This window comes from Labrus mixtus, chromosome 2 (genome assembly GCF_963584025.1).
Source record: "Labrus mixtus chromosome 2, fLabMix1.1, whole genome shotgun sequence".
NCBI classification, from domain to species: Eukaryota; Metazoa; Chordata; class Actinopteri; order Labriformes; family Labridae; genus Labrus; species Labrus mixtus.
Genome location: NC_083613.1, coordinates 15098953 through 15120180, shown reverse-complemented (window position 1 = coordinate 15120180; position 21228 = coordinate 15098953). Strand labels below are relative to the sequence as shown.

Genomic DNA, 21228 nt, shown 5'->3' with positions numbered 1-21228 from the left:
TACCAAACATTGAGTCACTTTTGAGAATCTTTAAGGGAAAGTAAAAATTATCAAATAGGAAAAATATATAGTGGGCCTAAAATATGCTTCCGTTAAGCATAGGCCTAAAGGACAGATTTGAATCTGATTCTAACCACATCATCTTCTGACACTCAATGAAACAGTTCCGAGTACTTCAACACTTCCTTCTCTACTAAATGTGCTCTACATGTAGTCTGGAAGTAAAACTTGATCCCGCTCATTGAGTTGCAATGCGCATCAGCCATGCGCACGCCCGGAAAAACAACCCCACGTGTTGTGTGCGTGTGGCCCTCATTACGTCAAGCGCATACAGAGGACTGAATACAACCGGAATTGAACAAGATCGGCTTTCAAAATAAAATGTAATGCTGGTTTAGCACAGAATACACAGTCAATCAGCCATAAAATTATGACAACCTTTGCAATCCAATTCTAGTACAAATTCTAATTTTACGAAGTTTCTACCTTTTCAGTGTTTATTGACGTGGTCAGAAAGGAGATCATTTTGCTTTATTTGTGTTAGTGAAGACGTAGTAGGTGGTCGTGGTGAACTATAGTGCATTACATTGGAAGGTGTTCCCTAAGTTGCCTCTAGGCTGTGGCTAGAGTTGTCGTCTCTCAACTGGATGGTCGAAGGTTCAATCCCCAGCTCCTGCAGTAACATGTAGGATGTGTCCTTGGGCAAGACTCTTGCGAATGAATGGGATTAGTTACTTCTGATGGTCTCACTACATAGCAGCCTCTACCATCACCATGTGTGCATGGGTAGTACATGCGGTGTAAAAGCGCTTTGAGTAGTCAGGAGACTAGAAGAAAGCTATATAAGCTCAAGTCCATTTACCATTTAACCCCCATAACATTGGATACTATTTGGTACATATTGCTTATTTCTATTTCTATTTTATTCCACACTATATATGTACTTCTATATTTTCTACTGCAATATTGTGTATAAGAGCAACTGTAATGACCAAATTTCCCCCTGGGTTTAATAAAGTAGGCTATTTCTAATTCTGATATCACAAGAATATTCTAAGTCCCGTCCAGATTGTGTCTCCCAAGATGCTGTCAAGGGGACACGAACATCATAAAGTGTAGCCTATTTTAAAAAAGTATTTTTTTTTTCGTTTTGCTTCAAATACATCTTTCTCGTAACATCATGCTCAGTGATTTCTAAAACATTATTGTGAAATGTGCTTTTATTTTGGAGGGTCATAACGGATGCTCACAGCACTCCGGACTTTCTTGAAGCTTCTTCGCAGCGCCGATACTTTAGCTCAACAGACACACAGGTAATACTTTTTAAACTGTATGTATGTACACAACATGTCTGTTACGTCTCTGGTTGGAGTCTCTGTGGTCACTCTGGATCGTAGCTTTTGAGCCTTGTTACGTAACTTAAAACTAAACATCTGTAACGCATGTTAGCTTGCTTAGCTAGCCGACTGATGCTAACGTGGGGGAAACTAAACATTTTCTTTAGTTATTTTCTTAACGAGGTTGATTTTGAACAGAAGTTAAGAACAATGATGCATTTAGATAGTGGTCGAGCAATATAAGACACTGTTTCAAAGTACTTTAAATGTATAGATTTTTATTTTAATTGTACTATTCATCCTTGTGATAGTTGTGATCTAAAATATTGTCTAAATTGCAAAAAAAAAAAAAAAAAAAACATTATAACGTATTTGTGCGATATTAGTTATTTTGTTAGCGCCAGCTTTTGTCTTGAACCTTTTTTAAGGCTTCTGTACTTTTTGATACAGCAGATCATTTAAATATTGGAAATGTTCACTTTTTTATAAAACATGTGGTATCGTAAAGCTGTGGTGGTTTAAAGTAAGCTGCAGGTTGTGACATGCCTTCCAAAAATAACTTGGAAAAAATGTCAAATAATTTGCAATGCATATGTTACAGATAAAAACACACTAAAAGACTGTTGTGTTATTTTGTGTAACCAGTGTTTTTATTGGCCTATAGGTTCGTGCTACGTTATATGCCTTAACCACCTACAGCGACAGTGAGGGTCCCTGGGCTCTGGCACCCTTATTTTGGGGGTCCTGAGCTGTAAAGTTAGGAAACCCTTGTCATAAAGTACCCCAAGTATTTGCACATTTTTACAGCCTTCATTATACAGTCTGATTGATTGTAAAAATGAACCTTCAAGCTTTAAATGTTTACATTAAACAGTCACTTTGTTGCATATACGCTCAAATATACAAGTTTGCAATCAATCGATTACACTGCCATAGAAGTTATTTCCTTAAAAAAATATATGTTTTTATACTATTATTCCTAAATTTTTTCAGCAGTGTCTGTGATCAGGGCCTATTGAATGTAGTCATTTGGACAAAGTGTAAAATCTGAGACTTTTTTGGACCCTGTAATTTGATTAAGTGTGTGTGTGCCTTTCAGATGGATGAAAAAATATCAGCGGAGAACGCAGAGACGTTACCGGAGGTGAAAAAGGAGGATGAAGAGGAGATGGAGGTCACCGTTACAACACCTCTGGAAAATCTCAGCGTCGATGCGACCCCTGAAGAAGTTTCCGCGTTCTCAAATACACAGACACAAACAGAGAAAACAGAAGATGTACAGACTGACTCAACAGCAGCAGCACTTTCTTTAAACATTGAGTTTAAGACAGAGGACTGTGATGATGAAGATTCAGATGATTCAGACAGGTATCTTTGCACATACACAAAAGACAAACATTTAGCTTCAATAGCCGTACAAGAATGTACACAGATAACTTACTAGGGTTGTCACAAAACCAGAATTTTAAACTTTGATATAATTCTATTAAAAGACAAATGATATATGGATAACTGCTTCGGTACAACTAAATGCGTACGTACTAGACACCGAATATGTGGTAAGATCAGGCAAACTCCTGCACACTGGATTCAATGCACAAATATGTAGGCTGAAACATTACCAATGTGGTCCAGCATTTTCGACAGTGTCGTCTCCTTGGCTCTCTGTCTTTTCATAAGAGACATAAACGTAACTTTTGGGTCTATGAAACTCCACAATTTGGTGTCTTCGAACTTGTGAATTTGAACGGACTGCAGGTTACAATATTCCTTAAAACGTGTAGGTTTGTTTATTAAGCTTCTGCACTACTGATCATTTAAAGGTCACATATGCAAAATACACCTACCATGTTTCTCTAACACTTATGTGTCCCTAGTCTGTCTACAAACCCCCTGTTTGGAGACATGTCATTTCATGGAATCACAAAGGACAGTAACCCCTCCCCCAGGTGGGTGACACTCCCACAGCTAGGTGTTTAGTCTGCCTTCTCATCGTAAACAATAGGTCATGGAGCGAGAAAACTCAAAGCCCTTCAAGAGAGGGGGCGTGGTCAGACACAGCTCATTTACATTTAAAGGTACAGACACAGAAACAGCCTGTTCTGAGCAGGGCTGAAATAGAGTTTATAGACATACAGGATCAGAGTGGATTTAGAACAAGAAACTTCACACACGTTTTGAGGAGCTGTGAGACTTATTTAAACTGCTTGAAGAGGAGGAGAATATGTTACCTTTAAAGAACAGATTGTATCTAATTGGTGATGCCCAGCAAGAAGAGTGTACGTTTTTTTTTTTTCTTTTCAATGTGATAGTTTTATGTCCTACTCACCTTCATCCTGACATAGTGTGATGTGCAAACACCTCCTTTAAAACATGTTATATCGAAAAAGTATCAAACATTTTAACAGCCTAATATCAAACTCTGGTGCTCTTCCTCTCCTCTCCTCAGCGACAGCTCGTCGTCCTCCTCCTCTTCTTCATCCTCCTCTTCCTCCTCATCCTCCTCTGCTATTGCCCGCGTGTTGGAGGATGACGATGACGAGGGTTTCAGCCAACCAGTGCCCATCAAGACAAGAGATGAAGTCCTGCTCGAGGTCAGTCTGTGGTTGTATGGTGTGAAGATTCCTTCACGTTGGAGATGACAGAAAGACAAAATGAGTCTTAGCTCGTTGTTTGATTACACGGTGGAAACATAATGTCCTGCTGTTTCCTCGATAAAGACGTCTGTGCATTTCTTGTTGTAACTATTGGAGATGTTTGGGAACATGGAGCTGAATGATTCTTTGCCTCCATTGCTCCCAGCTTTAGATATTAACATAAACCATAAACATTTTGTGTGAAGTGGGGTTTTTAAGTCTAATGTATCACACACTTTTTTCCCTTCTGCTCTAAACGGTACAAACACATAATCCTTTACCGCATCAGATAAAAACACTTTCTGTCCTCATGTTTGTGTTTAGGAGCTGCCCACAGTGGAGGAGGTTTCTGTGTCGTTACCAGAAGATGCTGAACTGCAGCCTGTAGGAACCATCTCCAGTATTCTCCAGCAACTCAGTTAATATTCACACCAAGTTTACACAATACCAGAAATGTAACTTTGATATGACACCACAACTGACATCCCTTATTGCTAATTAGCGCTTTTTAATATTTGTTAATCTCACTTCATAATGAGTTATGTTCGATACTTTGATACCTTTCCATACAACCTGTTTTAAAACGATAAAATCTGCTATTTTAATGATCGATGTTATCCAAAAGTACCGAAGTTTAATAAAAACTACATGGACTTCATAAGACAGCTGCATGGGAGAAGAATTAATCCATCAAATATTGCAGGATACTTCTGCAGGGATTGACGTGAAATTAAATAAATAAATATTTGGTGCCTAGGACTTCAGTTATAGTTGCTGATGTATCCAAACAGGTATGAATATTGTTTAATGTGTTTACCAGAATGTATCAAGGTTAAGATTATGGTGTTTTAATGAGTACTTGTGAGCTTTGTTTTGAACGTGCTCTTTCTCTGTCTGCAGTCGTCATCCAGTCTCTGAAGGACACGCCCCCTCTGAATGATGACAGCATCATCTTTACTTCTGATAGGGTGGCTGTGGGAAAGGTGAGTACACCAGCAGAGGCTGAGTCTATAAGGAGCTGTGCCTCCATCCCCTCTGACGTGTGTGTTTCTGTGTGTGTTGTTTCAGGTGTTTGAGGTGTTCGGTCCGGTGTCCAGTCCGCTCTACATTTTGCGTTTTAACACTGCGGATCAGATCAGCAGGAAAGGGCTGACGGAGGGACTCACTCTTTACTACACACCGCACAACAAAGAGTACACCGCATACATCCTCACCCAGCAGCTCAAACTGTAAGTACTCATGTTTCACATGTCTTCTCTTTTCACTGAGAGTATTGACAAAGAGTTAATTGTCCTCTATATTAAATTGCACCATCTTTGCGTAAACGTAGTCTAATTTGAACGTAAGCTTTTACCTAAGACAAAGTTTAAAGAGGACATATTATCCCTCTTCTCCACCTTTTCAAACAGTCCCCTGTGGTCTAAATGAAACATCTGTGCTGTGCTTTGGTCAAAATATAACATGAATCAAGCTCCAGAGGAGGTTTGTGACCCTGTATAAACCAGCTCTCTCAGAACGCTCCGTTTTAGTGTGTGTGTCTCTTTAAATGCAATGAGCCCCCCCCACCTGAGTTTTCCCAGTAGACATCACTCCTTTGCTAGCGAGAATAAAAATGGCGGACATGCGCAAAAGTTTTGTTTTAGGCTGGGGGTGGAGTCCATGGGTGGAGATATCAGGTGAGGGGAGGGTTTTTTTTTTTTTTTTTTACCAGAATCAGACTGTGACGTCACAAGGAGAGCAAATTTGAAACGGAGGATTTTTCTGTGTTGTAAGACTTATGCAGACCACAAACAAAGGACTGGATGGATTTATTTACAATAAAGTGTCTACTGACTGTGGGTCATTAGACACTTTACCCCAAAAAACAGGTTACCCAAATATATGTTTAAAAACAGTGTTTAAGTGGATTTTTCATAATATTTCCCCTTTAAGCTCCACTTACATTGAAGGTGTTGCGCCAGCTGTGATAGTTCCAGCGTAGGCAGCAGTTACACATGAAATCTCACACCTAGCTCCTATAGCTGTAAAGTCCTCTGTAAAATATGGTTGTCATGGTGATGGTTTTGAGCAATTTGAGTCTAAGACAAAATGTTTGCATGCTGTGCGTCTAAACTTCACAATTAAAGTAACCGTAGGCTGAGAGCTCAACAAGCGTACAGGGAGCTAGCAGGATTACAAACTCCACATGGTGAAAACAGAAGGTACTGAAAGACATGCACACAAACTGATCACAAGCTGCATGTTTTGGACTTCTCTGAACACACTGCCTATGCTACACAATTTTTATTGGTAGGTGTTTTGGTTGATTGGGATGCTTTGATGTACAGTTTGTTCTTCTTTAAAAACAGACTGATAAGTTTGTAGTAAAAAAATAATATTTTACTTTCAGTTTAAAGGGATCGGATGCATCGTGGAAGAACGACCAAGAGCCACCTGCTGAGGTAAGCACGCCGACAGATGTTTGAACTTTATTTTAAAGCCAAATAATGCTATCAATAATGCCACACATGTAAATAAAGTTGTTTTTACGTAGGACTTATTTAATTTGTTTACTAATAATGAAGTTTCCATTAAGCTCAGAGAGATGACTTTGTTAAATTCATTTAGAGAGTAATATTTTAATGTCTGTCCAGGCTTTAGATTTTAGTGACGACGAGAAGGAGCAGGAAGCTAAAAGGAAGGCGAAAAACTCCAGAAAGAAAAAGGACAACAGTACAGGTAACCACACACACACACACACACACACACACACACACAATATCTATGCTTTTATTAGAAAATATCTGACACACACGTTTTCTACTTTTCTCCCTTTCCTTTCTCTGATTTCACCTTTCAGATAATCCCGACCACACTACCCAGAACACCTTGCCACAGCAGCGTGACACCAGGGGTTTCCTACCGAGACATGCAGGGGCTTCGTTCAGGCACCAGAACCCGAGACATAAACAACCACCTTTCCAAAACACACACGCTCCACCCAGACACACACACCAACATTTCAGACACACAAATGCCCCTCCCATGTACCCCCCTCCTCCCTGCCCTTACCCCCCTCCCCCTCATCACCACTTCCCTCCACCCAACTTCCCTCTCTACCCTCCTCCTCCTCCCTCTTTCTACAACCCCTCGTTCTCCTCTCCTATGTGGCCTCCAAACTCCGTCCCCTTCTCTAGCCTCCCCCCTCCCCCTCCTCCTCCTCCCCCTCCTCAGTGAGACCTAACACACCTTCTGTACATGCTAACACAATAAAATAAATAACAATCGTATATTTGCTGACGGGCAGATCAACATGCTGGGACCAACTTGATTTTCTGCTTTGGTTTTAATTTGAAATATATCAGGTTTTTCTTTTTTTTTAACACAACTGCAAACATGTGGATGCAGTCCCTTATGAAAATGTCATCTTTAATATATTTCTTTTAAGTTTTTTTATCTTTTATTATTTTGACAAACTCAGAATCAGCAGATCGGATCAGGAAAACAATCGTTACGGGCGGAAGAAATCGCGAGCGGTGCATCTCTTCTCTCTCCAAATCCACCAAACTTTATAGACAAATACAATCATTTGACTAGGGCTGTTAATGGCGATGTAATAAAGGCCCGATGTCAATGCATTCATTTTTTTAATTGAAATTGTTAAGTTAATTTTATAACCATCAATTTACCACAAGTTCCGTATTTTCTTTCAAAATAAAGACAGGAACTAAAGAACCCTTAGCTTAAGACAGTATAAAAATACCACACAAAAGAATATTTAAAAAATGAAAGCTAAATAATGGAATTTCAAACGAAACATGCAGAGGTGTTTTAGGTCGGGTAGAATCAGTTCTCTCTGAACTGATTCTCTTACCCGCTTCCATCGCTGCAACACCTGTTGGTTTGCCGTTTGCCTGGAAAACCCAGGGACATCAAAAATGCCCGTGTTGGGATTTTCCTTAAAAAACGGCCTACTTCCTCTGGTCCAAACAAATCCAGAGCATTCAGGACCAGAATCTAAAGTTAGAAGGAGGACATACTGGCTGCTGCATTGTTGTCAGAGAAGCCAGCACTTCAACATAGCATGTTTCCTTAATGTCTGATCATATAGTAAGGTCACTTTATCATTTCATTCTGTAGATATCTTTACATATCGCTCATTTTATTTTAAGCAAAACAGTTCTGCTGATCTGTGTAAAGTTGTATTTCAGGTTGCACTCTCAGATTGAGTTCTTTGAATGTATCCCAGTACTTGGAGATTCTGTCTTTCATCTGATCGACATGTTTTTCTTTTTTGTTTTTGTGGAGAACTTCAGGGTCGTCATGTGTGATGGGATTTGTAGGAATATATAAACTATAAAGTCTTCTGTTGGAAATGGCTCCCACACAAACACAGACTCGCTCACCTTTTTTTACTGGCTGGATATAATCTCTGACACCCGGACTCTGCTGTCACTCCTCTTATAATGTAGTTGTAATGTGTATATATAAACCACAGTCTCTCCATATGATGCTTGAAGGCTTCAATGGTAAATAAATATTCTTTGCTTAATATGTCTGTCTGTGCTTTGAGCCTTTTTTGAACTTGTGCAACGTCTTCTGTCTCAGTTGTGTAAAGCTGAGCTCACTCTCTTCCACAACTTTTTCTCAACCGGACGTTTCTACAGAGTGAAGCTGGCACAAATGAAAACAGTCAATACATGAGAAAAAAATGGATTTTGATTTATTGAATCAGATTACTTAAAACTTCTTGTCTTCCGCTTTGATTGAAATGCAAAAACATGAATGCTGGATGTCAGGAGTTACTGTGAGGTTGTTGGCTCATGAAGGCATCAGATGGAAAAACACTCGGTTATAATTTTCTTTTTAGATTTTTACATACATTTTTGAGTGATATTACTTTTATGTTAATCATTTATTTACCAGAAATGTCTGCATTAGATAGCAGATAGCAGTCTAGTATTTCTTTTATGTTTCCTTATCAGTAATAGAACCAGAAAACATTTAAGATGATTTAAAGCTTTGAAAAGTGAGAATATTCAAAATGAGTACCAGTTTAAAAAATCTAAGTAAGAACATACGATAACAGAGGATGAAATGCTTGATGGCACAATACTTCCCCTTCACACGAGGAGCAGTGACATATAGGAAAAAGCATCAGTGTTGACAACATCTCCAACAACATAAGACAGAACTTCACACCGCTGTGGCTCAAAATGGCCGCCATCCTCACCTCCAGTGAGTCTTACTTTAATGCTGAGGTTGGCGAGTATCAGGAGTTACCCATACCCGAACCCAAGGAGGCTGCGAAAGAGATGACCACCACTCCCAGTGAGTATCAGAGACAGCTGAGATCATGAAAGTGCTGTGGTGTTCTGAGTAAGACAAGAGAAGAGTACTGACCTTGTGATTGTTCAAGCTCTTCTCATTTAAATGTACAACTGGTGCAGCGAGAACAAGTATTCAACTTGTTGGTGTAGTCATATTTTTTTTCTTCTTGTCTTAGACTTCCGATCTATTTTGTGCGAACTGTTTTCTTTTTACTTAATTTTTTTAATTATTATTTTTTTATTCTAATTCTTCCTTTGTTTAAGTTTGTTTTCAGGCTTTTTGATGAAGGACAGTAGATAGAGTTGGAAATAGGGATAAGAGATTTTTCAATGACATGTGGGAAAAAACCCCCGGGTGGATGAAGGATGATATCCTCCATGCATGGGGGATATGAAATTACAGTGAGTCTATTTAGCACCCCGCCTTCTTCCTCTTTTAACTTATTATGTTTTCAAAAAATGTCTGTGTTCTTAAAAGTTTTTTATTTATTTGGATAAACTTAAAAAATACATTTCTGGGCTGCACGGCTGTGATTGGCGAACAATCCAGGGTGTACCCCGCCTCTCGCCCATTGACAGCTAGGACCGGCTGGATAATGAATGAATGAATGGATGGATGATTATTGTTTTACTTTATTAACATTTGAATAAATATCAGAAATTGGGAGATTTTCATGATGCAGTTGGTGTTGAGTCATAATGATGGCTAACGCAAGCATTCTCTCTTTATTGTATGTTATAGAATTCGGACACCTTCGTGTGGTTCTCCTGGGCGTCGGCCTGCTGTGTATTCTTCAAGGAAGCCTCAACATCGCTCTGAGACTCGCTCTCAGTAAGCCTTCTGTTAAAGGTAGATCATCCACCGGGACACTGCAACACTCATGCTCAGCATAGAACGTTAGAAAGACAAAGTTAGCAACAAGCTGGAAAACAGAGTGGAGCATTTGGCCAAAGATTCAGTGTTATCTCTCAGTGAAGAGGACCAAAAAACTAAACAAAAATCATGTCATGTACTCTGACAGTCTGCTCCTGACATCTTCATGAGTTGCCTGTTCACACACGCACCTCACAGCGGGAAACCCTCCCTCTAGGGAGGTGAGGGCGGAGTCTCAGGAGGCAAGACATGACGAAATAAAAAAAGGAAGAGGCCACTTTCATGCACATAGTTTGAGCTGCTTTGTTACTTTCAAGACGGTTACAGCGGTGGCTCACCAGTCACGTAATATAAATATCATCAGCTCCTCTCGCCTGCTCACTGTGAAGTTTCCTGAATATTTCCTGCATTTTTCTACATCATCATTCCGACATTGCCCTGAAATGTTAGTAGTGGTGTAGAGTCGGAGTGGAACATTTTCTCTCTTGCATTCACACATGCAGCTTATAGGAGTTTTGTGCAAGTGTGAAAAAACAATATGTATTAGGAGTAGGGATGTAAAGATTAATCGTAAGGCAGTTAAAAATCGATTCAAAGGTGTGAAGGTTCACATCGGCACGCTGAAAAATGTATCGTAATACTTTTTTAAACAGCAGAGGGCGCTATTTTTGCTTTTCTTGTTTGACTTACGTCAGCCTCAGCAGCTGTAGAGCAGAGGCTGTTGGATGTAACAAGCAGGCATTTTCATGGCAGCTGCGGAGCAAGATTTTGAAATTGAGGACGCACCACCGTCTTTTAAATCGGAGGTGTGGAAGCATTTTGGCTTCCCCAAGACAGGAAATTAAAGAGGTGAGAAGATAACAGAAAAAGGTGGGGAACTACACAAATAACCCAAGCAACATGATGCCGCATTTAACCCGACACCACAATGAGAAGCTCCAATCACCTCCCCTTGTTGTGAGAAAAAAAACATTTAGGATCACAAACCAAACTGACAACCAGGTTTGCAGCCCCGCTCGCCCAAACGAGTGCAAGAGCCAAATAGATTACGAGGTGCATTGGTGTTTTCTTAAAAAAAAAAATGAAAGGAATCTTTTTCAGGCATCTCGTAATTTGTCTTAGTCTCTTTTTTTAAATGATTTGTGAGAGAGTCGTATCGTGAGTTGAGTGAATCGTTACATCCCTAATATGGAGACTACACTATTTAATACTACTAGGCACACGACATTTTGTAATCACAGTAGCACTTATTGCTGCACTTTATGACGTAGCTCTGTGTGCAGTAATCAACGTGTGACCATAATTTACAGAATGAACATCATGCTGTACTGAGGGAGACTCAAAAATAGAGATTAAGACCATGAACTCATTGGGAAAGCTTTTAAGGAGGGAATGAATCAACTTAGAAGTGGGAACATTTTCTCATCACTTCTAAATAATCTGACGTCTTTGTGTAGCCACTGTCTCGCCCTGCTGGCCATTACAAAGACTGCAAGTTCAGGGTTCTGCTGCATTTGCTTTACTTTTGAAAACACTTCATAAACAGTCAATGGAAATGCTGAAGTGAGATATTGTTAAAGATAAACAACCAGGTCACCCCTACAATATTTTCCTCCTGATTTGAGTGGTATGCGGCCGTGCAGAAGCTTGATGTTTATTATTTAAACTATATATGCATTTGTAATTTATATCAGCATACCCTTTGAGGTTTGATTTTCACCTGTCTCAACAGCCTGCACCTTGTTATGTTCACTTGCAGCATCCTGCTGTGTGTTGCATCATGACACCGCTCTGTATTGTGACATGTAATGTCCTGTTAAGTTGAGACAGAGGGACGCAGCTGTCCTCGGGGCTGGCTGATGTTCACCTCCAGCTGTTACTACATCTCCTCTCAGCGAAACAGGAGAAACTGGGACGAAAGCCGGGAGGACTGCCTGCAGAGAAACGCCGACCTGGTGGTCATCAACAGCAGACAGGAACAGGTGACTTAATATTCCTGTACTGATGATTGTTCCATTTGAAACATGCTAAGTTGTTTTTGGGTTGGTTTCAGTAGGTTCGTAGAAAATCTGAACTGAAAGACTCAGTGGTTGATCGGTTAATTGTTCTAAAAATAGCATCAAACATCAAAAAAAGAGCAGAGAACAACACTGGAGAACAGAAAACACAATGCAGCCGTTTAATAACATGCATGGAGAACATAGTGGTCGCGTGTATACAGTCTATGCACAGAGCAGCAGTCACAGTATTGAAACTCCCCCTCCCATTTGCTCAAGATGAATTCTCCGGGGAATATCCTGCAGCGTTTTCACATCAGCTCACTGGGACTTACTGCAGAAAAAATACTAGGGGTCTGGCAGGAGAAACTCTGGATGAAGTCTGAGTGAAAAATGTGGCTGTTTGCGTTCACACATACAGCTCCTCCTGGAAATATCCTGAGCTCTTCAGGAGATTTCTGCAAGTGTGAAAGCCCAATATAGGACACAGAAAACCGTTTAAGATTCATGAATGTAGAAACAAGGACGCAGGATATTCATCTGGACTGTGAGATACTTCTGGTGTGTCAGAGTCTGTTGTTTATGAGCGTGTTGTTTTATGACAGGCCTTCCTCACTGGATTCACAGAGGCAGCGTGGGTCGGGATGACTGACAGGGAGCAGGAGGGGACTTGGCTGTGGGTCGATGGAACAGAAGTGGACAAAGACAGGTAAGGTATTTATAAACATATGAGCCCACCCATTTAGAGGACTATAGTCTCTGTACATGTGGCACAACCCAACCGCTAAGCCATCTGCACCCCTTATTATGTCAGTTTTTGACAAAGATTGTATAAATAATGGATATTTAAAGGTGGAAAAGTTGCATATTGTTTTATGCTTTATTATAGTGTGAGTGTAGAAATGAGCTATTCAGACCAACTTCGTTTTTCAACCTGGCTCTAATTATCTTAATTTCTGCTGTGAAAATGGAAACTTTAATATGGGTGTGTATTCGACTTCTGTGGCTCCTGGCACCAGCCTCCAGTGGACACTCGAGGATCTGCAGGTTTTTGCCTTTCAGCATTGGCTTCATTGTTCAACACCCGAGGTTGCTGCCCGTTTTTTGGCACTGTAAAGAATGAAAACAGATTTTATATGATAAAAAATGTAATATACCAAAGTAAAGGACTGTCTAAGTGCAAGAGGAAGCAGTAAGAATATTTTCAAATATTACCCTTAGCTGTTGTGAGGCTTCTTTAGGTGGCTAAAATGAAGTTATAACTTTCTGGTGAATGTTGTAATAGAAAAAAATATATGTTCAACAGGTGACACGTCTGGCTTGTACGACACCCTATTTGCATAACTCTCACCTGATTTGAATGACCGGCATACGAACGTAACCGTCACCTTATAAGGTGTCATGAAACTAGTCTCTGGGCAGATTACAACACCTGTCTACCTGGGTCGACCAATGAGAGTGCCACAGGTCGACATGGGTCGACCAATGAGAGTGCCACAGGTCGACATGAGCCAACCAATGAGAGTGCCCTGCTTTGCACCGTCTGGTATAAATGTCTTAATGTAACCGCTCCTGAGCGGGACTCTGCTATGCATTTGTGCTGATTGTCACTCCTGCATAAGTTTCCCCCTTTTGCAAAAGAACCCCTTCATGCTCGAGCAATAAAATACACAAAGACAAATCTTTGACTTGAGCTCTTCATTTAATTGCAGAAAAATCCACGACAATGTCGTCAGTGTTGTCGACAGCAGTATATACTTAAGCTTTTGTGTCCTTAATCCAGCTTTTCAAACAAAGGCCATCAACTTTAGGTAATACACTCACTGTTGATGAGTTCCTCAAACCTAAACCTCAAAAAAACTAAACTATTAAAATTTGCAAATATAGCTGTTTTCACATATGCACTCCGGATAATATCTAGATAATTACAGGAGGAACGCTCCGGAGATTCTCCTGAACTAGCCGTTCACATGTGCTCCTCACTGCGTTCACACATAGCCTAAAGCCAAATCTATAGCCAAATCTCCAGAGTTTTTCAGGAGATTTCTGTATGTGTGAAAAGGGTTTAAGAGACAAAAGAGTAAATCCTGTTTCCCCAGAAAGAAATGACTCCAATGAAAAAAAACAATACGTCAATAAAGCTGCAGCATCTCTCTAATTCACACAAGGATCTGATATTTCTAATATAATTGATATTTCTTCTGTTTGTAGGTTGCAGTGGGCGAGGGGTCAGCCTGATGGAGCGTTCGGAGGAGAAGACTGTGGCGACCTTCACACGATGATCACTTTCATCGGCTTGAACGACTTCAACTGCAGCGCCAGAGCCCAGTGGATCTGTGAGAAAAGGTTACAGTCGTTTGCACTGAGTCATGGTGTGTAACACACAGTCAGTACTAAGATGTTACTATATCATTGCAGGTCATAACATCTGACTTCTCTTTGAACTCTTCTCATTCTTCTGTCTCCTGTTTCTTTATTATAAAATCTTTAGGCTCAAATATTCAACATGCAACACAGACCTCTGTTTTCAATGTAGGAATCGTTAAGATACAGGGTTTCATTCTTTTATCATTTCTGTTTCTCTTTAATGTCTTTCTTTCTTTTCTGTTACTTTTGCCCTTGATGTATCAGGTGAGACATTGTTTGGATGTAATTAATATTTAATTAATCATCTAACAAGATCAAAGTGATTCAGACTTGAATTAACCCATTAATGATCAGCTACTAAATTTAATACGTTAAGGAAAAATCCCACTGATTATTTTTCTGTTGTGGCTGCTGGTTAGCTGAAAATACATGTGGCTACAATAAATGGGAAACATTTTTTGTGATAGCATATTTATCATGCCCTAATTGGTAGAAAAAGTTGTTAATCAATAAAAAAAAATCAATAAATCACAAAAAAATACTTCTGCATATATTATTGTAATTTAAAGGTCACATATTATGCAAAATATACATTACCATGTTTTTCTAACACAAATGTCCCTATAGTCTGTCTACAAACCCCCCAATTATAAGAAAGGTCCATCATTTATTTTAAATTATTTTAAAGTAATGAAACCAGAAAACCTTTATGATGATTTAAAGCTTTGAAGTGTGAGAATAATGAAAACAAGTACTTGCGAGAACATATGATAACCGAGGATGACTGTGCTGATGTGTTATAATATGACTGTGTGAGACATTTGCTAAAGACAACTGTTGTCATCACACCTGGACCACAAATTTCCTGTTAAGCAGATGCCTCTGCACGAACTTCTGCCTTTCTTTGAATTAAGATACAGACTCGGTCTTTGTTTACCACAAATCTGCCTAAAACAGTTCTATATCCATCCTTCCCCTTTGAATACAATGTATGAAAGTGTGTTCCCTCTTTGCCCCCTTTGAGCTTCTCTGCAGACTGCATGACACTCTGTACTGCTGCTCCTTATTTCAAGAATAAAAGAACAACGAAAGCCATTTGAAGACTTCTTTCATTTATTACAACTTCTTTATTAACAATTTTACCGTAACAACCAAACCCAAGAGGCTGCGACAGAGATGACCACCACTCCCAGTGAGTATCAAAGACAGCTGAGATCATGAAAGTGCTGTGGTGTTCTGAGTAAGACAACAGAAGAGTACTGACCTTGTGATTGTTCAAGCTCTTCTCATTTAAATGTACAACTGGTGCAGCGAGAACAAGTATTCAACTTGTTGGTGTAGAGTCATAATTTGACTTAGCACATGTTTTTTTTGTCTTATCTTAGACTTTTTATCTATTTTGTCCAAACTTGTATCGTTATTTTCTTCAATTTTTTTTTTTTATTTATTATTTTTTACTTCTCATTCTTCCCTTTTTAAAGTTTCTTTTCAGGCTTTTTGATGCAGGACAGTAGATCAAGTTGGAAATAGGGATACGAGACTTTACAATGAAGTGCTGGGAAAGTAGCCACAGGTCGGAGTCGAACCTGGGCCACCCGCATGGAGGATGATATCGTCCGTACATGGGGGGTGCGACATTACATCAAGGCTATTTAGCATCCCGCCTACCTTGCTCTTTTAACTTATTATGTTTTAAAAATGTTTCTGTAATATTTAAAAAAAAAAATGTCTTTGGGAAAAACTTACAAATACCACAATTGGGCTGCATGGTGGTGCATTGGCTAGAAGTGTTCCCTCACAGCTAGGAGGTTCCCGGTTCAAATCCCCGTCCTCCAGGAACCTCTCAGTGTGGAGTTTGTATGTTTTCCCCATGCGTGGGTTCTCTCCGGGTACTCCGGCTTCCTCCCACAGTCTAAAGACATGCTCGTTAGGTTATCTGGTGACTCTAAATTCACCAGTTTGTAGGTGTGAATGTGAGTGTGGCTGGTTGTCTGTCTAGATAGCTGCACAGAAACTGCACGTTGTTGACGTTACTGAACACAATATAAATCGTCACACAGGAAGACAGTTTAAACTTATTTTTTCTCTCTAAGAGACCTTAAAAATAGGGTGCGTCTTATATACTGGATTTTACGGTAATAATTAAGAAAAGTAATGAACAGTGCAGGTACAGCTACACATCTACACACACACTCATACATACATATAACCAAGTCACCACTTACAATATTGTCTTTCTAATTTGAGTGGTGTTTGGCCGTGCAGAAGCTTTTTATTTTTGCCTTCACGCTATATGATTCAAGATGTTTATTATTCAAACAAAATATGGCTTGGTGTGTTAGGGCCTCAAGACAGACAAATCTGTGTCAGGAAGGGATGTCATCACGGGGGATTGTTTTACATTGCTAACACTATCCATACAGACTGTTTCTCTTGCATACACGCAAAGGACTACAAAAAATAACCGGACTAACAACAGAGATAGATAGATAGATGGATGAATGGATGGAGGGATAGATAGATAGATGGATGGATGGATGAATGGATGGATAGATAGATAGATAGATAGATGAGCTCAGTTACAGATATCACCTCACACACACCCACGGACACAGATGGAATTTCACGCTGCTCAGGGTTTTGCGTTTTCCTCTGTGGCAGAAATGGAAGCATCATCACTCATCAGAGTCAACACCTGTCACTCTGTGGTTTACTCAGGACACACCCGGGCACTCGGCCAGATCATTCATTTACATACTGCACTCTAATAACAGCATTATTTTTTATTATTTGTAGGGGCCATTACATAATTGGTGCCTTAGCCCCCTTTCTTTTTGGCATCCTGACCTGTTTGAAGGTCCTGGCATGGCTATACCCAGCCCAAGATTATAAACAGTTAGGTTGTATTGGCTCTCCCACAACTTTAACGGTCAAAAAAGGGTTCATACCATTTTAAAAATAACCTTTTGAAACAGGCAATAAAAAAAACATGTTTCTTTGTTGTTTTAATAAGTAATGGTGATTAATAAGGTTTTAATACACGTGTTATGATTGCTGACATTTTTGGATGGACTGTGTCTTACCTAACCCTAATGGGCCCCCCATGCGCATGGGCTCCAGAAAGCTTTCCCCATTTCCCCCCTTATGGGCGGCCTTGGCCATACCTTAGCGTTGCCAACCTATTTGCGAACCCGCAAATGGAATGAAAGTGCGTGAGGAGAGGGTGTAGGGATTGGTTTAAGAGTGGCCCTGCCTCCCTTTTGGCCAATCAAGTAACAGGCAGAGAGTTGGAGGCGGGCCTTAAGCAATCAGCTACAGTGTACCTACCTGTAGGTCAAAATAGACACGCCCCTAAGTGTGCAAATCTTTGACAACCCGTTTGTCCACAATAAAATCAAAACAGATAAGTTTCTTAAAAATGACTTTGCCAGAACTAACTGTTGCATAATGCTCATTCACGTTGTGTTGTGGTGTTCCCTGCTTCCCTTCTCACCCCCAGAAATATAACTTCTCTTTCTTCTTAACATGTTGTTCTATCTTCTTTCTCTTATGCCACACCACCCGTCTTCCCTCTCTCTGGTCCCCCTAAGCTTCCCCTTTCCTCCTCTGATTCAGCAGTCTAATGTAACTGAAGCCTCTGAAGCTGGGACTTGTGACCCAGTAATCCCCACCATCCAAGGCCGAAGCCTGGACGCCTCCCGGCAGACCCACCACATGAAACTGTAATAGCTGCGGTTTAAACATTATAGGGATTCAAATGGGGTATTAATGTGTTGTACATGTAATACTGTCATAAAAATAATCATAATAATACATACGACACAGCTCGAGCCTGCTGGTCACTCTGCATTGAGTCGTATTAATGTAGATGCTCTTCATCCGGGTGTGAACTATTTCTGTGGGTATGCATTTCTGACAGTTTAGGGGGGGTAATAAAAATTCCTCTCAGTGGTTCCATGTGTCTGTGATACAAGGAGAAGGGGGAACGCTGTGTATGAGTGAGATGCCAGAGAGGGAGCAAGGTCAGAACACTTCGAACTTGATCCGAGCCGGCTGCACGCAGGGCAGCGTTCAGTGAACTGATTTTGGAGGCAACACCACATGTTTTGGACTATATTTTTTCTTGGGTCTTATTTTCATATCCCTCCCTTAAAGCTTTTATCACTGGATCTCTGAGGTAGGTGATCCTGGTCCAACTTGGTCTGGAGATGCAGAAGACCAACAAGAAAAAGCGAGCTCAGAGGACCAGAGCGACCCTCCCGAAAGCAGCTCATCAGTGAGTAACAGGGTGGAGTCAGGGACCGAAGATCCAGCTTGGTTTAGGAACATTAAGTCACCAAAATATGCAATATTTTGCCTCTGAAAGGTTTAACAGGAATACATATTTCAAATAGTTGTTAGATTTTACAGGGTTATTATCTCTGTGGTTCTCAACTGACCGAGTCCCAGGACCCTTCACCAACTCATTCATGAAAAACTGTGATCCAAATGTTGGATATTTTTCAACCAATCAGATTAATTTCAGTAAAAATTGTGCTGTTTGGACCTCAAGCAGAACAAAAAACCGAACAAAAGAAACATTTAGTAAAAGTGCTTCTTAGACAATTGCAACTCACCGAAATTGACTCCGAAGCCCATTTTTGGGTCCCGACCCACCAGCTGAGAACCATCGGTTTAAAGAACCATGTTGTCACTCATCCTCCTTATAACTGAGTGTATACATTTAATTATGAGTGATTGTGTAGCTTATCCTGCTCACCTTCTGACCCACTAACCCCTCTGCATGCACTCCTAGGATAATCGCTTTGTCTAGAAGTCACCACTGAAAAGAGGATTTCTGATTTATTTTTAATTTTGTGACAAAGTTTAACAATAAATTTTTGCTTCATTATGAAGAAAGAGCTGTAGAGAAAGTGGTGGAACTGGGGTTAAAAAGAGAATACTTGTGAAGTACCTGTTACTGTCACATAACGTCATCCCCATCGTCACTTCATCTGCATTTAACATCGAAGGTAATCTTCAAACCTTTGGGGAAAAATAGTGTGGAAAACCTTGAGAGGCGTCATGTTGTTTTTACACCAAAGAAACATCACGGCTGAATTGATTTTTACCACATAAATGGAGTTCCTTCACTTAGTTTTCTTCTTGTTATTAGTACCATTTCAGGCACCGGTTCTCAACTGGTCCAGCCTCAGGACCCACCACCAACTCCTCAATAAGAAACCACGTACCAAATATCGAATATATTTCAATCAATCAGATTTATTTAATTAAAAGTTGGTGCAGTTTGGACCTCAGACAACACAAAAGATGCGACAGAACAAGACGTAACAAAACAACAAGTGTTAAAAGTGCTTCACAGACTTTATGACATTTTTTTTCTCCTTGGACGCATTCATGACCCACTGAAAACGGCTCCACGACCCACTTTTGGGTCTGCGACCCTTCTGGTTGAGAACCACTGATTTAAGGCATTGCAAAGACAGCATGCAGTAACTATATTTCGAGGTATTTTGAGGAGTATTTTGTGTCATGTTTTTGTGCATAAAAATTACCTGATGAGAAGACCCATACAATCACATACCTTTAACCCATTCAGCCTAGTAATCAAAAACACTTCATAAAACAATCTTCTAAGTTTTACTCTTAATGTAATAACACCGTTCAGGCTTTTAGGGTAATTTGCTTGCTGCATGAACCAAAATATATAGGTGAATATGGGTAAAGTGGGACACTTCCTGAAATTTTGCCTTCTGTGTCTATTCAATTATGATTTATTTTTCAAATCCCCTCATATTATACTCTTCTAAATAGAGCTCTACTATACTATATAGAAGAAAAGAGAGAGAAATATTAAACACTGGACAGATGGCTCTTCCTCAAACAAATATTGACCCTAAACAAAAATTTCCCTGGGACACCTATAATTGGTAAACTGGGACACTTAAAACACATTCAGTTTTTTCAATTAAAAACACTAAATAATATCAATAACAACAATTATCACTTTTAAAATAATTAATTAAAAAAATTTAATAAGGAACCTTCATAAAAATCTTATAGATAATTAATTACACATGCTAAATTTAATCACAAACACAGGCGGCAAACAGTCATCAGCCCCTGCCTATAGGTGAACATAAACATCTGGTGTAGAGTCAAAGAAAGCAAAGAAAAGTGAGAAAACATGTAGACCAAGCCAGGATCCAACTGAACAACTAATTCAACGTTAAGTTTGACAGGACAAACCAGCGGAAAAGCTTGAGTCAAAATTAATGTTACTGTGTTTGATAGCCTAAGTCACTTATCGAAAAACAACCATGGCATCCTGGCATTTTGTTTTATTTTTATTTATTTATCACATTTCTCTTCTGCCTCCTTGCCCTTCTCATTTCTACCACTGAATTCTGAAATAATATTATCATAGTAAGCATTATTATGTCATCCTGAAGTTGGTAACTAGCCTATAGTTAACTATGTTAACTATAGCCAATATCTGTATGCTACTTTTGCATGTTAGCAGTAAGCAATTAGCATTAAAGTAAATACAAATTTCAGTAAATACTTGGTTAAACACCTAGCTAGCTAGCTAGCTAATTTTATGAGGAAATGTTAAAAAGGCACTACATTTCCCCATTAAAATGACTTGAATGGCTGTCCCACTTTACCAATATTGCACTGTCCCACTTTGCCAATAGTGTATTGGTT

The 21228-nt window shown here is 39.7% G+C and overlaps 3 protein-coding genes across 4 annotated transcripts in view; all 3 read left to right on the top strand.

Annotated features, from left to right (window-relative positions):
• The first annotated feature begins 1238 nt into the window (after positions 1-1238).
• Positions 1239-8504, top strand: naf1 (nuclear assembly factor 1 homolog (S. cerevisiae)). The gene is made up of 9 exons (XM_061052924.1): positions 1239-1313; positions 2437-2705; positions 3787-3931; positions 4298-4391; positions 4874-4956; positions 5042-5202; positions 6363-6414; positions 6607-6691; positions 6813-8504. Exons 2-9 carry the CDS (start codon positions 2437-2439, stop codon positions 7187-7189), a joined length of 1266 nt encoding a protein of 421 aa, XP_060908907.1. The 5' UTR covers positions 1239-1313; the 3' UTR covers positions 7190-8504.
• A 589-nt stretch (positions 8505-9093) lies between these two features.
• LOC132985795 (CD209 antigen-like protein E) lies at positions 9094-15615 on the top strand. Of its 2 annotated transcripts, XM_061052922.1 has the most exons (5): positions 9094-9283; positions 10025-10132; positions 11978-12138; positions 12759-12862; positions 14365-15615. In XM_061052922.1, the coding sequence occupies exons 1-5, from the start codon at positions 9169-9171 to the stop codon at positions 14531-14533; spliced, it is 657 nt and encodes a 218-aa protein (XP_060908905.1). In that variant the 5' UTR covers positions 9094-9168; the 3' UTR covers positions 14534-15615. The 2 variants fall into 2 exon arrangements, with proteins under 2 accessions (XP_060908905.1, XP_060908906.1); XM_061052923.1 differs by lacking the exon at positions 10025-10132.
• Positions 15616-18713: 3098 nt separating this feature from the next.
• Positions 18714-21228, top strand: part of LOC132985779 (zinc finger protein 638-like) — a 33588-nt gene continuing 31073 nt past the window's right edge. Inside the window, exon 1 of the mRNA XM_061052921.1 lies at positions 18714-18796. Within this exon, the coding sequence (XP_060908904.1) occupies positions 18729-18796 (68 nt within the window). The 5' untranslated portion in view covers positions 18714-18728. The remainder of the gene's footprint in view (positions 18797-21228) is intronic.

Bases quoted from the DNA above. Each gene is read 5' to 3' on its own strand.
- naf1 (XM_061052924.1), top strand. From the start codon at position 2,437: ATGGATGAAAAAATATCAGCGGAGAACGCAGAGACGTTACCGGAGGTG. The intron at 4,392-4,873 runs GTTAATATTCAC...CTCTGTCTGCAG, and splicing joins CAGTATTCTCCAGCAACTCA to TCGTCATCCAGTCTCTGAAG. The intron at 4,957-5,041 runs GTGAGTACACCA...GTGTTGTTTCAG, and splicing joins ATAGGGTGGCTGTGGGAAAG to GTGTTTGAGGTGTTCGGTCC.
- LOC132985795 (XM_061052922.1), top strand. From the start codon at position 9,169: ATGGCCGCCATCCTCACCTCCAGTGAGTCTTACTTTAATGCTGAGGTT. The intron at 10,133-11,977 runs GTAGATCATCCA...TGTCCTGTTAAG, and splicing joins CAGTAAGCCTTCTGTTAAAG to TTGAGACAGAGGGACGCAGC. The intron at 12,139-12,758 runs GTGACTTAATAT...GTTTTATGACAG, and splicing joins TCAACAGCAGACAGGAACAG to GCCTTCCTCACTGGATTCAC.